The following is a 14,513-nucleotide window of genomic DNA, read 5'->3' as shown; positions in this document are numbered from 1 at the left end:
GTAAAAAGAATAACATAAATTTTGACACTTTACAAAAATATCAAGAAAGCTAATAAATTTTTAATTTTTACTTGAAAAGGAGAGGGAGCCTTTAGCAAACTTTTACTGAATAATACTTTTTAAGTTTATATGATTACTTAATGATTTAGTATATGCCAATTGTTTCAGTTTTCATTTAGATGTCTTGGTTGTTCTGGTTTCGAACTATAGTTTTGGACTTGGCTTTAAGCATGGGTGGATGGCTACTGGACTCAGAGAGAAGTTCATCATCCCTTCATATAGTTGAGGAGTTAATATGCATACAATACTTCGAAAGGGAAGAAAAGAAATCAACAACACATAGGATTTAGAATAAATCGATAAATTTGAGAAAATCAGGTCGACAGTAATTTGATGAAATTGAAGATATTGGACTCCTATTTCAAAAAATCTAAAGTATGATTAATTTTTTTGTGATTTTTTGAAATATTGGTTAGACCGTTATATGGGTTTTTTTGAATGGCTTGAATTTTGAAATACTTAGTTCAGTTTAATGGTTCAGTTTAGTATTGACATTGTGATTAGTTTAGCATTGTTCCTACCTGAAAACCGGTTTGGTTTTTTTTTCTATTTTCCCATTTAAAATCAAATTTGATTGTTGGAGCCGTTTCTAACTGCGATATAGCCATTATAAGTAGGGATGGCAGTGAAACCCGAACCCGATGGGTAAACCCGAAACCCGACATAAATGGGGCGGGTAATACCCGACCCATTTGGGTATGGGATGAGTTTGGGATAAGTTTTGAAATTTTTCGTGGGTTTGGGACGGGTTTGGGATTTGTAATATACCCAATTACCCGATAACATGAACCCATTTACCCGATTATATACCCGATGTACCCGACATAACTTTTCTATATTTATATATAGTATACTTTAAATATATTATTTGTTGAAACTTGTTATGGCAATTATTTGAGAAATTTTATTTTATGGTAATCATTATTTGTAATCGATTAGTTATATTTTGTCAAAATTCAATGGAAACCCAATGGGTTTTGGGCCGGGTATACCCAATGGGTATTTTGACAAAACCCGATTAGAAACCCGAAACCCGATGGGAAAACCCGAAACCCGACGGGTAATTACCCGATTAAAACCCAACGGGTTTGGGATGGGTTTGGGACAAACTTTCATAATCGAGTATGGGTTTGGGAATGGCTAAACCCGACCCAAACCCGACCATTGCCATCCCTAATTATAAGGCCGTTTGGAACCGGCTTTTGACCATATTATACCCACACACATACCATAAATAAACAAGCTAGATTATGGTTTAAGGGTTCATTAAACCACTTTAAAACGCAAATCCGCTCAAGTTGGCAACCAATCCAATGGCAGACAACATTGAAAATATTTTAAGTATAATTTCTCAATTGTCGTATTTGAGGCGTTATCAAACGACATTGAAAGTATTTGTTTTCTTCAATTAAAAGTTGCTTTTATATCATCTAGAATGCCAAACAATTTATCGGCGTTCTGTGGATACAGAAAGTTTTAAAACGCAATGATGTGTTTCATCATTTGCTAAAATATCGGATCGACCTAATGAGCGGTGGCACAAATGTAAGCTTCTGATAAACTATGTGATACCGACCAAACATCACATGTTAAGTTGACATCCATTTGTAATGTTCGAAAATATTTAATTAAATCATTTTGTTCACATTCCCACACTTTTAAACAATAACGTCTAAGGGCAGTAAGACTAACGTGAGTGTAACGAGATTAAAAGGTCTCTTGAATCATGGTCGTCAACTAGGGTGAGCGTGGTTGGTTCCGTGCGGTTTTTGACTAACCAAACTTTTGGTTTTATGAGCTTTTAAAATCGTTCAATTTCAGTTTTTTGGTTCGGTTCAGTTTTGAATGTGCTTTTCTGGTTTTCTTAATCCAACCAAAAAAAATGACACAAGATATTAAAATTGAGCATAATATTTTTTTTTCTTTAGACTTATGATTAATAGAATAATGAATATTTAACCTCAAATAATAAAAGGTAATATAGGATACATTCAAAATCAAAATTCAAAACCAAACTAAAAGTATAGTATCATTAGTTATTAACCACATGTAGAAACCAAACATATTTGTTATTAATCATATGTTAAAACTAAACAAATAATCATCGGTAGATTTTGTTAAAACTAAACAAATAGTCATCGGTAGATTTTGTTTTAAAGGTTATGATTAAGATATTATGATTATTTTGATTTTTATCGTTATTTTGGTTCGGTTCGTTTTTTTTGTTCTTAACAAAATATAAAACGAACCAAAACTAATATATCGGTTTTTGCTGAAGGTTAAAACTGAACCGCCGGTTTCTACTTCGGTTTGGTGATTTTAGTTTAGTTTTTTTTTTCGGTTTTGGTTTGGTTTTGTGCAAACCCCTATGGCGTTAACCAAGGGTTATCAAAGTGGTTAAATGGTAAACCTTCTTGAATCACGAACTTTGCTATTCTATCATGGACCGTTTTCTTTTTGTAACGAAATACTGTACCATCTCCACCCAATTCAGTTTGGTCCGATTCGGGAATTTCTTTTAACGCGTTGCAAAATTTCCTTTCAGTATGTTTTCTTAAAGTTGAGTTCAAATCTTGCGTTAAAAAAGTGCCACAATATTTGCAACGAGCCTTAATTTCCCCGTTGACCAACTCTGCCAAATCCCAATTGCATTATATCTCTTGGTTGCAGTTACGCGGGATGACCAGTTCAACTGTCGGATCGTCGTGTACGGGTCAGTAAAAACGGATGAAGAAGCCGCCTTTTTCTTGCCTTTGTTTGCACTTGCCATAACTAGTCTAGTGGTGGTGAGAGTGAAAAAAATGGAGGTGTAGGTGAGTGTAAAACGAATGCAAACCGAGACGTTTTTTTGGTGTTTTTTGCATTCGTTCATGCGTTTTTGAGTTGGATACTCAACCAATTGATCCAACAACTATTTATACACATGGGGGGAAGGGGTTGCAAACCCATTCCAATGTCTATTTTCTGTTTTGCTACTGTAGGAACCGGTGGAACCGGGTATTTTAGGTAGGAACCAATTGTTAAATATGAAGGGTAGATATGGATAGGGATTTCCGGGTATGATCGGGTCCGGACAGGGTTTTGGGCCCACTGGGTATGACGTGAAATTGATTCTGGGTCAGGTTAGGAACCAGCTATTTACTTTCTCTTCTTGCAACCCAAATAGATAACTGGTCTAATTCATGCAACCAGTCAAACCCACATTACTCGAAACCAACCCATTTTCATACGGTGTGATTCTATATTTATTAATAAATAGGTTATCTATTTTCACACACTTATTAAGCTGAACTAACTTAGAGGTTAAAAATATTTTCATATAATTTTCCCGTTAATATATATGTGTGTTATATGATAGTTATTTATGTATTAGTATTTATTCACTTGAAAATCAAATCTAAACACAAATGAATAACAATAATAATAATAATAATAATAATAATAATAATAATAAATAAATAATGGTTCAAACCCTAAGAAACTCCAAATCTTTTTAAACCCATTAATAACCGTTATGTCATATTGCTTTATTTTATTTATTTATGCTCTCTAGCTTACTTATACTATTTAAAAATATAATAATATTATAATTTCGAATTTTACTTAAACCCTATCAAATCCTAAATCTGAAATAAGTCAAATAAGTCTTGTAGTTGTAATTATTTCATTATAATTAATTTCTATCATCGTTAACAACTAGGAACTTTCGTTGACGTATCCCGAGGAACTCAACCGCTCTTATCTTAGTTTATATCGTCATCTCGTTTTCTTAATCCATTCGTTAAGGTGAGTTTACATACCCCTTTTTTCAATCTTTCATATTTTAGGGGTAATGTATACTTTATTAACTTTACTTATGTCTTATTTCTTCGTATATTCAAAACACAATTCAATTTATGTTTATGTGTGATTATTGCATGTTTTATGATTATGCTCTATGTGCTTAAGTGTTTATTTTATATTTGATGGTTGGTATCTCATCTTCATCTATTCTCATCTAGTATGATTATACATTTACCCAAATACATTGATTTTGTATCAATAGGAACGGGTCCACATCTATTTAGTTGCTTACATTTTCATACGTTTTGTAGTGCTCACCATTTACATATGAATTGTGATTTACCTATACATATATACAAGTATACAACTAAAACTTACGTATTCTCACCAACATTCGTGTTGACAAACTCTATTTTCATACATGCTACAGGTACAAGTAATTGATGTTGTTCAAGATCGAAGAGATTAGTTTTTGCCTTAGGATATTTATTATAAATTCAAATTACAAGTTATGATGTATTAGTTCTACTTATTGAATTTGTGTACTTGTTTAATGTTAATAAAATTAAATAATTATTGTCGCTTTAATTAGTGTATTTTGAGCTACTGTCCAATCAATACGTTACGCCCCGACATGTTCCGCCGTTGGTCGGGTGTGACAAAATCCCCACTCCCCAAATGTCCATTTTTAATAATGAAATAACACAAATGTCTACAAATTAATAAAAAAAAAAAAAATCCTCACTATGTCCATCATAGTACATAGGTTTCTAACTTATTATTTGTCGCATCATTTTTTCAACCAATATATAAAAGGCCACATGTACCTTTATACGCTAGTTTCCTACATTATAGGTTAAAAAATATGAGATGACGATGCTATTGCAATAATCTTGTCCCCGTCAGAACCTAGCATCAGTCATCATGTCCCCGTTGGAGCCTAGCATCAGTCATCTTGACCCCTTCGAAATCTAGCTTAGTATATTTTATTAGTACTTGCGATATGTATACATACGGCATCATTTATTTGGTACATGCGTGCATGTATTATAACTGAAGGAATAATCATCGATGCCTATTTTCATTAGCATAATACCTTTATATAGGGATTTGATACAATCTCCTATTGCTATACAAATATATCATAATAATGAAACAAATATTATCCCATTATATATTATTCTATTACTCCCCCGCACTTGAAGCGGGAGGTCTTGGAGAAGCTGGAGGCCGGATGCTTAGGCTGTCCCGAAAATCATCAAATAATAGTTTTGGTAGACCCTTAGTGAAGAGATCAGCAATCTGGTAGCGGATAGGCACATGAAGAACGCGGACCTGTCCTCGTTGGACCTGCTCACGGACAAAATGAATATCCAACTCTTTTTTGTACGTTGATGTTGAACCGGAAATATAATCCCATTATATATTATTCTATTAATAACAAACAAATACCAACTACTTTTTTTTCACAACAAAAACGTCACCCCAATTTTTTGGCACCTATCCCCGTATCAAAAAAAAAAAAAAGAAAAAAGAAAACAAACACCATCTTAGCACAAGATCATGTTAGTCATGTGGGTTGTTTGAGTGCTTATACTTATGAGTTGATAAAATGACAAGCCAGTTGGACAGTTCATGTTTGACTAATGGACAAGCAAACATTGAATATAATCTACCTTAAATTTACTAAACCGTCTCATAAACAACCACACATTCAGTTACAAGAACTTACAGCAAAAAACAAGAAAACCCCAATAGAACTATACATCAGACTAAAGATGATTTTGACCTCCATTTCAACCCAACAATAGCATCTTCCTTTATTTTTTCCACCATTTTTATTTAAGAAGCATTTGAGAATATCATGTGACATTTAGAATCGAGAGGAGAGTACACTAATTCTAAAAATCAGTTACTATCATTTATCAAATTGTTCAAAGCATTAATAACAGTCTTCTGTAATATTAAAATCAAACCAAAAAACTCTTTTATTGTGAAAGGTATTAGACTAAATATAAAAAGGCTTGGAATATGGACAGACATGAGATATGAATAGACTCAATGGTTTCATGATTATGTTGTCTATACATATCCTTGTAACTCTCATATTAAGATAATCCAAAACATCTACAATTACCTAGTTTAAGTGTCCAACTAAAGGAAAATAATAAATATTATGATTTTCATTTTTATCATAATTTGGAGTACATGGTTTGCATACAGCAGTGGCTCACTCAAGTGGCATACAATGGAGCTTGAGCAGAGACGTTGGCTGGGAATGAGAGGATATATTTAAATAAAAAAACTTTCAACTATACCTGGCAAAACAAGCAGAATGGATAACGGGTCAGGATGGGTGGGTTCGGTGACGGTCGAGATGGTTTGAGTCATAAGCAACACTGATTTGTAACTATTACAATCTGAAATTAGTCATTTCACCATAAAGTAAATGCATTTTAACTCGAACAAACAAAATAGGTTCTACAACCATAAAGGAAATGCATTTTGACTCCAACAAACAGTAACTCCAAAAAAAAGAAAAAAACAACTTTAGAACCTACTCAAGTAACAAGTTTCATAAAACTAGAGATATCATCTGCAAACAGAAGACTGTTCTACTACACCTTCAAAAGAAAAACATCAAACACAATTAGTATTCAAACATCATATTACATTCATAAAACAACAACGCAGTACCTCTCAAGGCTCCACAGCATTCAAGTTGTCAACGCTATCATTATCATTGGCTGTGTAGTCATCATCATATAGGTGATCATACGGATCATATTCTTCCCAAGGTACATAATCAGAATCATATTCAGGTTCATATAAAGCATCACGAGCGGATGCCCTTTAAGATCATCCCAAGGAAATTTTACATTCTTAATCTGTTGTGAACATTTTTTCCCCAAGTCTTCGCGTAGACCCCACATGTTTCGGCACCAACGCAGGTCAAGTGATTCAAGGTGACAGCACCTTCTCAGAATGAATTGCAACCCATGGTTTGTCATGCTGTTCCCAATGAGTTCCAGGTGAGTTAACTCACATAAGTGTCTCCCAATTGCCAAAGCGCTATCATCCTGCATATTAAGAATGTAATCTATGTCATCATCGCTACCATACGATAATCTAGCAGCTTTTTGGTTCAGTTTGAGTGTTTTCAACAACGGGCAATAGCAGGCAACATCTTCAATATTGTGTTCCCAAATTTCCGTTTCAGTAAAGCCGAGTTCCTCCAGCAGTGGTAATTTCTTGAAAGCTTCACCCCATTTTTCATTAAAGATATGGCGGGACTTCACAAGTTCCAGACGTCTAAGCTGACTTGATCTGTTAATGAAAGAAAATCCAAATAATATATCAAAAATTCGATCGTTAAAAAAGATACCAACGCAGATTGCATATAATTAATTGTCACTCATGCATACCTATCAGCAATATACAGAAGAAGCTCATAATCACCATAGCGAACGGTTAAATCAAGCAATTGACCTTGGCTTCCGTCTACAGCCTGCTTACACATCTCCTTGTATGCAGCCTTTCTAACTGGATCATCTAGACATGGTTCCATATAAACGACCCTCCACATGGCAGGGTCTTTCAGGTTTTACGCCAAGCGGTGCACACTTTTTGTGCATTCTCAAGTCGGTCAACCACACCAAGTCTTTGGAGAATATTGATGGTTAAATCTGACGGAAGCTCCGACCAGTTCCTTGTTGGTTGTTCACATTTTAACTTTGATTTTGAAGCCATTGTCACTATATATAACATTCACACAGCAAACAAATACTTTTAAATGTTATAATCGCTTTGTTAAAGTATGCTCATGTACAGCAATGCCATAGCAAACTAAAGTTCATACCCTCTAACAATGAAAACATACATTCATACATATATGCATCGATTCATGAAGAAATTAGAGAAATTTAACTCACATTATACTGAGAAAATCGGCTGATGGAGGCGGCTACGAAGAACGCATTTGTGTGTTGCTTTGAAACATATATATATCAACTGACCACGTCAGGCCATTTATTTCGATATTTAATTTATTTATTTCAGTAACTGACGAATTGAAAATTTTAAATTAGTATGCACCGGTCAATCCCGTACTACCATATCATTTCTACCTTCATGTACCCACAAACTACAAATTCACCGGCGGCATCCACCCACAAGTACCCTAACTATCTACCCACATAGTTAGGGGTGGGTTTGCCATGTGGTAAACTACCCATGAGCCTTACCCATACTAGTGCCCCTTCCCCTATTATGTCTAGAAGGTTAAAAGTGCACATTAAATTTTCCTTAGACGTTTTTAAAATAACGGAATGTTTATAATTAGTTAATGTATGATGTGATTTTTATTACAAGTGTGTGTTTACACTACCGTGTTAGACAAAACCGAGCGTGCGTGAAACAGAAACCGAATACGTACACGGAAAAATGAAACTCGAGGACTGGCCGCTAATGATTCGGTCCATTTCATGTTATCAAATTTATGGGGTCTGGTTGTCTCTAATTAGGGCCCTAATAGCGGGATTAACTGGTTTCGACATGTCACGGTAAATATTTTCTGCCTAGTCAATTAATGTTTCTTAATACAGTTCCTTTGGACTTTAGTTGGTTGGGACTGAACCAGCCAGAAACCGATTAGTGGTAATTCACGTCAAGGCCCACACCTTATGGGAAGATGTCGGTACGTCGGGTTGACTAGGATCGGTCATCTATTTTCTTGGGTTGAACAGAGATGCCCACCCTTACGAGTTACGTCTAACTTGTTACAATTGTGTGTTAATACATTCTAATAGTGTGTCCAACTCGTTAAAAAAGGCGCCTAATAATATATATTCATCCAGTTTGAATTGAAACACTTGAAAATCATTGAATCATTACCAGCATAAAACATATAAAATCATCAAACTCAAAAACACTCAAAGATTGAAAACAACTCCACCGCCGCCACCATTGAACCCACAGTTTGAAACAATTTCATTAGATTCCAGAACCATAAATGAGATGGACAACTTATAATCTAGATCAAGATCCAGAAACAGTAAATCGTGTAAGTGAGGTGGGTGAGGTACTTGTTGCCCCTTAAAAACTGCTAGATTTAATCGTTATGTTCATAGGTTTGTTAACATAGGGGTCACGAGTCAATATTCATGTCAGTCAAAACAAAACTCGGGTTAGACTTCAGGATTAAGTAAAATGTGAAAGGATGTTTTCTATAAACTACTTGTGTGTCAAGTTGTTATATTAGATAAGTTAAAATAATGAAGGTTAGCATATCTAGGAAGATAAGGTTGTTGCAACTAGTTGTGCAAGTTGTTTTAAGATTATATGGATTTTATGTTGTATCACTTGTATGTTATAGTATAAATATGTGGCTAAAGTGTCTTGTAAAAGTGTGGTGGTTTGATCCTTTCTATAATACAAAAACAGTTTTGATCCTTTGATTACCAACAAAAAGGGTGGCTTGGGCTGGGTATTAAGTAAAGATGGATTCGGGTCAGAACAGGTTGTTTTGAAATAATACAATTTTAGTTCGGATCAAAACATGTTATTAATAAAATAAGTTACGGTTGGAATGGGTTAATAAGAAAAAAGTATCAAATGACTAAAACTAATAATTATAGAAACTATGTTATTGACCCATTTTTTTCGTCGAGCCCATTCTGACCGGTTCTATGCTAAGTTAGTGCCCATTTTAACCCATACGGTAAAAAGTTTTACAACTTCCATTGGCCCGATCAAGATTGCCAGGTATGTCTAAGGTCTATTGAGTCTATCTGGCATTGAAGTTAAAGAAACAAAACATGGAAGAAGTACTATGGTCACCCCTAAGAACCACCACTTAATCCAAAACAACCTCTATATAAAATCTCCAAATCATACTTTAAACATCAAATTTAAAATGATACTCGATTCGTATGCAAAAACAAAGCAACAATTTTCAAGTAATGATTTCCATTCATTTGCAAGATCATGTTAGTCATGTAGGTAGTTTGCGTGCCTATGAATTGATAAAATGATAAGTCAGTCGGGCCAATTATGTTAGTCAACGCTGAATAGACAAGCTTGAACGTTGAATGCAAAAAATACAAAACCGTCTTATATTTTGAAAGACATATCTGAAACAAGTTGTACCGTCAAACAAATGCATTTATAAAATTCAAAACAAAGTGATAAATTCAAAACAAACATCTTTAAGAAATACCCAAGTAACAAGTTTCATGAAATTCCAAAAATCATCAGCAAAATATCAGTTACCCTGTTGGAGGAAACTAAAGACTGTTCTTGCAGGCACGCAACGGATACACCTTCAAAAGAAAAACATCAATCACAATTATAAATAAATGAAACATTGTTAGAACCATACAGCAACTCACCTCTCTCAGCATGACAGATTATTCAAGATGTTCATAAAAGCCATCATCTCACCCAAGCTCTCAAAGCTGTTAGCTAACTCATCATAGGCTCTGTAGTAATTAAATGATCCATCATCACGTTCCACACATTGATTATCTTCACCATCATCAACAATATATGGATACCATTCAAGAGAATCATGAGGAACTTTTAGATACTTAATCTGTTGTGAACATCTTTTCCCCAAGTCTCCTTGTAGTTTAACATTGAAACACCGACGAAGGTCAAGAGATTCAAGATGACAACAACCATCCAGAATGGCCGGTGAGTTAACTCAGGCAGGTTTTTCACAATGGCTAAGGCTATATCATTCCAAGTGGACTCCTCATCATCAGAATCATCCCGGTATCCAAAGTTTTGGTTCAGTTTGAGCGTTTTTAACAAGGGGCAATAGCGGCCAGCAGCTTCAATATCCTTTTGAGAAATCTCTGTATCAACAATGCTGAGTTTCTCCAATAATGATATTTTCTTGAAAGCTTCACTCCAACGCATGTCATATTCAAAGACAAATCACGTATGAATTCTAGACGTCTAAGCAGACTTGATCTGTTTACGAAAACAAATCCAAACTAATCAGAAACTTCATTATAAGAGTGATAAATTTGTGAAAAAAAAAATGATGAGCTGGTACACTAATGATGCAGATTAATTGTACAACTCATACCTATCAACAACATACTGAAGAAGATCATCATTGCAAGAAGTACTGAGAGTTAAATCACACAATTGGCCTTGCCTTCTATCCACTGCATGCTTACACATGCCGCGACATGTACCTGATACTATTTCCATACGGAGGACCCTCCACATGGCAGGGTCCTTGCAGATTTCACGCCAAGCCGGACGCTCTCAATCCGGTCAAACACACCAAGTCTTTGGAGTATATTCCTCATTAAATCTGATGGAAGCTCTAACCAGTTCCTTGTTGGTTCCTCACTCGCGATTCCTGTTTTGGCTTTTGAACCATCTTGCTTCTTCCTCCACTTTGATTTTGATTTTAATTTAGGTGGCATTGAAGTGATCACTTTACCATTCACAAATGAGCAAATCAAATTAACATGTTAAACCATTCCATTATTTATACGCATATATACATAATATATGATCTCTATTATAATCAAATGTACGTCCTAAAGAATGCCTTTAATGAAGCTGAAGTTCAAAAGCCCTAGCTAACAATTTGAAGGTGAAGCAGATCTAGCCACATGAAATTAAGTGCGTGGATAATTCACAAAGCAAATGTAAAATCAATTCATTCCATATCAATATAAATGTAACTTAATAATCACATAACCTAACAAAAGATTGGATATATGGTGATATAAGAATAAATAACAAACTAAAACTCTAGAACCAATGAAGACGAGCTAAGAAAATCATTGATAAACCGAACTTTGAAAATCAAAGAAAACATGCTTGTATTGTATCAACTGATGAAGTAATTTGGTAAAAGATGAACTCACATTACACTCGTGCTTCTTGTTGGCACGTAAAAATTGATTTGAAATGGTGATCCAAACGTTTTTATTTATAACAGTCGTCATGAAAGAATTAAATAAAATTGATAGCCAAGACTGACTGACATTGGAAAAAACGCAGGAACGTTAAGATTGAAATACTGGAAAATCGAAACGTTTTTATTGTTTTCCTAGAATATTTTATCATTTATTATTTAATAACTTGCATGCACTCCCACTTCCTAGATCTCGTGTGCATATCTGATATTGTTTTCACCAAAAACAAGAAACTGCAATTTTTTTTTTTATCTTGATCACAATTTGCTGCATAAAACCGATTTAATCAAAGTTAATCGACTCCCACCGCTCAACAAAAAATAAAAAAATAAATAAATAAATAAAAAGGAAGTTAATCGACCCCAGATGATAAAGTTTCGGCTTTCCATTTAGATCATTTCTGATCGAATTTATCTAAAATCGGATTCCAATTTCATGTTAAATCCATTTGTCATGTACGTCACGTTTTCGTCCTCAACCTTAATGCAAATAATGTGTTTTTCTATAAATTAACCTTCATGCCCGAAATAATTTGAAAACATCTCAAAAAACATGTAGATTGTTAACATTTTCTTCACTCCATTACCCTACAAAAACCGCATAAACAATTGTGAGGTCAACAATCCGTTTCTAGGGGTTTGTATACCATGAAAGAAACCCTCTGAATAAGTCGACTTCATTGCAATATGTAACGTCTCCGTTGCTATTATAAAAATATAAAAGGTGACAACAAGTCACCTTTGTAGGTCCAAATACCTTGATCTCACAATTATTCTTGGATCTTTCCGTGTTATTAGCTAGTGGTAATCACTAACAATACTATGGATCTCAGATCTTGAAGTGTTTGATTATTTACTATAAATGGTAAGAAAGAAAGATACGGTAGAGAGAGAAAGTAGAGTTGGTGAAATGTTTCAAAAGTTGGAAGAGTTGGTATGGTGCAAGCTTGCATCCATACATTCTATTAAAAGGCCCAATGGGCTTAGGTACAAAAAGGCATCGGGCCCAAACATACACGAACTAAACAGAAATACAAATGAATTACAATCGTCAGCCAAGCTAACGAAATACAAAAAAACTTAAACCATTATGTGGTTTGAGTCATAAGCAACACTAATTTGTAACTATTACAATCTGAAATCAGTCATTTCAACGATCTGAAGCACGTTCTACAACCATAAAGGAAATACATTTTAACTCCAACAAACAAAACAAGGAAATGCATTTTAACTCCAACAAACAAAACAAGTTCTACAACCATAAAGGAAATGCATTTTAACTCCAAAAAAGGATAACTCCAAAGCAAACAACTTTAAAATTTACCTAAGTAACAAGTTTCATAAAACTAGAGATAGATACCCTAAATTACCATGTCTGAGCAAACAGAAGACAGTTCTACTACACCTTCAAGAGAAAAACATCAAACACAAGGCTCCACAGCATTCAAGTTGTTGTCAACGTTATCATTATTATTGGGTGTGTAGTCATCATCATATAGGTGATCATATTCTTCCCAAGGTACATAGTCAGAATCATATTCAGGTTCATATAAAACATCACGAGCATATGGATGCCCTTTAAGATCATCCCAAGGAAATTTCACATTCTTAATCTGTTGCGAACATCTTTTCCCCAAGTCTCCGTGTAGGCCCCATATGTTCCGGCACCGACGCAGGTCAAGTGATTCAAGGCGACGGCACCTTCTCAGAATGAATTGCAACCCATGGTTTGTCATGCCGTTCCCAATGAGTTCCAGGTGAGTTAACTCACATAAGTGTCTCCCAATTGCCAAAGCGCTATCATCCTGCATATTAAGAATGTAATCTATGTCATCATCGCTACCATACGATAATCTAGCAGCTTTTTGGTTCAGTTTGAGTGTTTTCAACAACGGGCAATATCGGGCGACATCTTCAATATTGTGTTCCCAAATTTCCGTTTCAATAAAGCCGAGTTCCTCCAGTAGTGGCAATTTCTTGAAGGCTTCACCCCATTCTTCATTAAAGATATGGCGGAACTTCACAAGTTCCAAACGTCTAAGCTGACTTGGTCTGTTAATGAAAGCAAATCCAAATATATCAGAAATTCGATCGTCAAAGTGCAGATAATAATCAGTCATGCATACCTATCGGCAATATACAGAAGAAGCTCATAATCACCATAGCGGACAGTTAAATCAAGCAATTGGCCCTGGCTTCTGTCTACAGCCTGCTTACACATCTCCTTGTATGCGGCCTTTCTAACTGGATCATCTAGACATGGTTCCATATAAACGACCCTCCACATGGCAGGGTCCTTGCAGGTTTTACGCCAAGCGGTGCACACTTTTTGTGCATTCTCAAGTCGGTCAACCGCACCGAGTCTTTGGAGAATATTGATGGTTAAATCTGACGGAAGCTCGGGCAAGTTCCTTGTTGGTTGTTCAAATTTTAACTTTGATTTTGAAGCCATTGTCACTATATCTGGCATTCACAAAGCAAATAAGTACTTTTTAAATGTTATAATCACTTTGTTAAAGTATGATCATGTAGAGCAAAGACAAATATATATAAAAAAATGGACAAGTTGAAACCCCAGAACAACTGAAACAATGAAAGCATACATGCATCGATTCATGAAGAAATTAGAGAAATTTAACTCACAATATACTGACTACTGAGAGAATCGGCTGATGGAGGCGGCTACGAAGAACACATTTGTGTGTTGCTTTGAAACATATATATATCA

General features: G+C 34.9%; 2 protein-coding genes across 2 annotated transcripts; both read right to left on the bottom strand.

The window, feature by feature from the left end:
- Positions 1-6,543: 6,543 nt before the first annotated feature.
- On the bottom strand, positions 6,544-7,411 carry LOC143574634 (putative F-box/LRR-repeat protein 23). Its single transcript, XM_077059209.1, has 3 exons — positions 7,269-7,411; positions 6,820-7,170; positions 6,544-6,694 (listed from the first exon to the last, which is right to left on the bottom strand). The coding sequence occupies exons 1-3, from the start codon at positions 7,409-7,411 to the stop codon at positions 6,544-6,546; spliced, it is 645 nt and encodes a 214-aa protein (XP_076915324.1).
- A 29-nt stretch (positions 7,412-7,440) lies between these two features.
- LOC143574633 (putative F-box/LRR-repeat protein 22) lies at positions 7,441-10,764 on the bottom strand. Its single transcript, XM_077059207.1, has 3 exons — positions 10,431-10,764; positions 10,285-10,368; positions 7,441-7,598 (listed from the first exon to the last, which is right to left on the bottom strand). Exons 1-3 carry the CDS (start codon positions 10,762-10,764, stop codon positions 7,441-7,443), a joined length of 576 nt encoding a protein of 191 aa, XP_076915322.1.
- Positions 10,765-14,513: the final 3,749 nt, after the last annotated feature.

This window comes from Bidens hawaiensis, unplaced genomic scaffold (assembly GCF_021521415.1).
Source record: "Bidens hawaiensis isolate Kalapana, Puna unplaced genomic scaffold, B.hawaiensis_p1.1 tig00027067_1, whole genome shotgun sequence".
Lineage (NCBI taxonomy): Eukaryota > Viridiplantae > Streptophyta > Magnoliopsida > Asterales > Asteraceae > Bidens > Bidens hawaiensis.
Note: the sequence above shows the minus strand (reverse complement) of the source record. Positions and strands in the feature narration are given on the sequence as shown.

Bases quoted from the DNA above. Each gene is read 5' to 3' on its own strand.
- LOC143574634 (XM_077059209.1), bottom strand. From the start codon at position 7,411: ATGGAACCATGTCTAGATGATCCAGTTAGAAAGGCTGCATACAAGGAG. The intron at 7,171-7,268 runs GTATGCATGAGT...TTTCATTAACAG, and splicing joins CTTCTGTATATTGCTGATAG to ATCAAGTCAGCTTAGACGTC. The intron at 6,695-6,819 runs GTGCTGTCACCT...ATGATCTTAAAG, and splicing joins TTGCAATTCATTCTGAGAAG to GGCATCCGCTCGTGATGCTT.
- LOC143574633 (XM_077059207.1), bottom strand. From the start codon at position 10,764: ATGCGTTGGAGTGAAGCTTTCAAGAAAATATCATTATTGGAGAAACTC. The intron at 10,369-10,430 runs GTATCTAAAAGT...ATGATGGTGAAG, and splicing joins AGATGTTCACAACAGATTAA to ATAATCAATGTGTGGAACGT. The intron at 7,599-10,284 runs GTGAGATGATGG...TGTTATATATAG, and splicing joins TAACAGCTTTGAGAGCTTGG to TGACAATGGCTTCAAAATCA.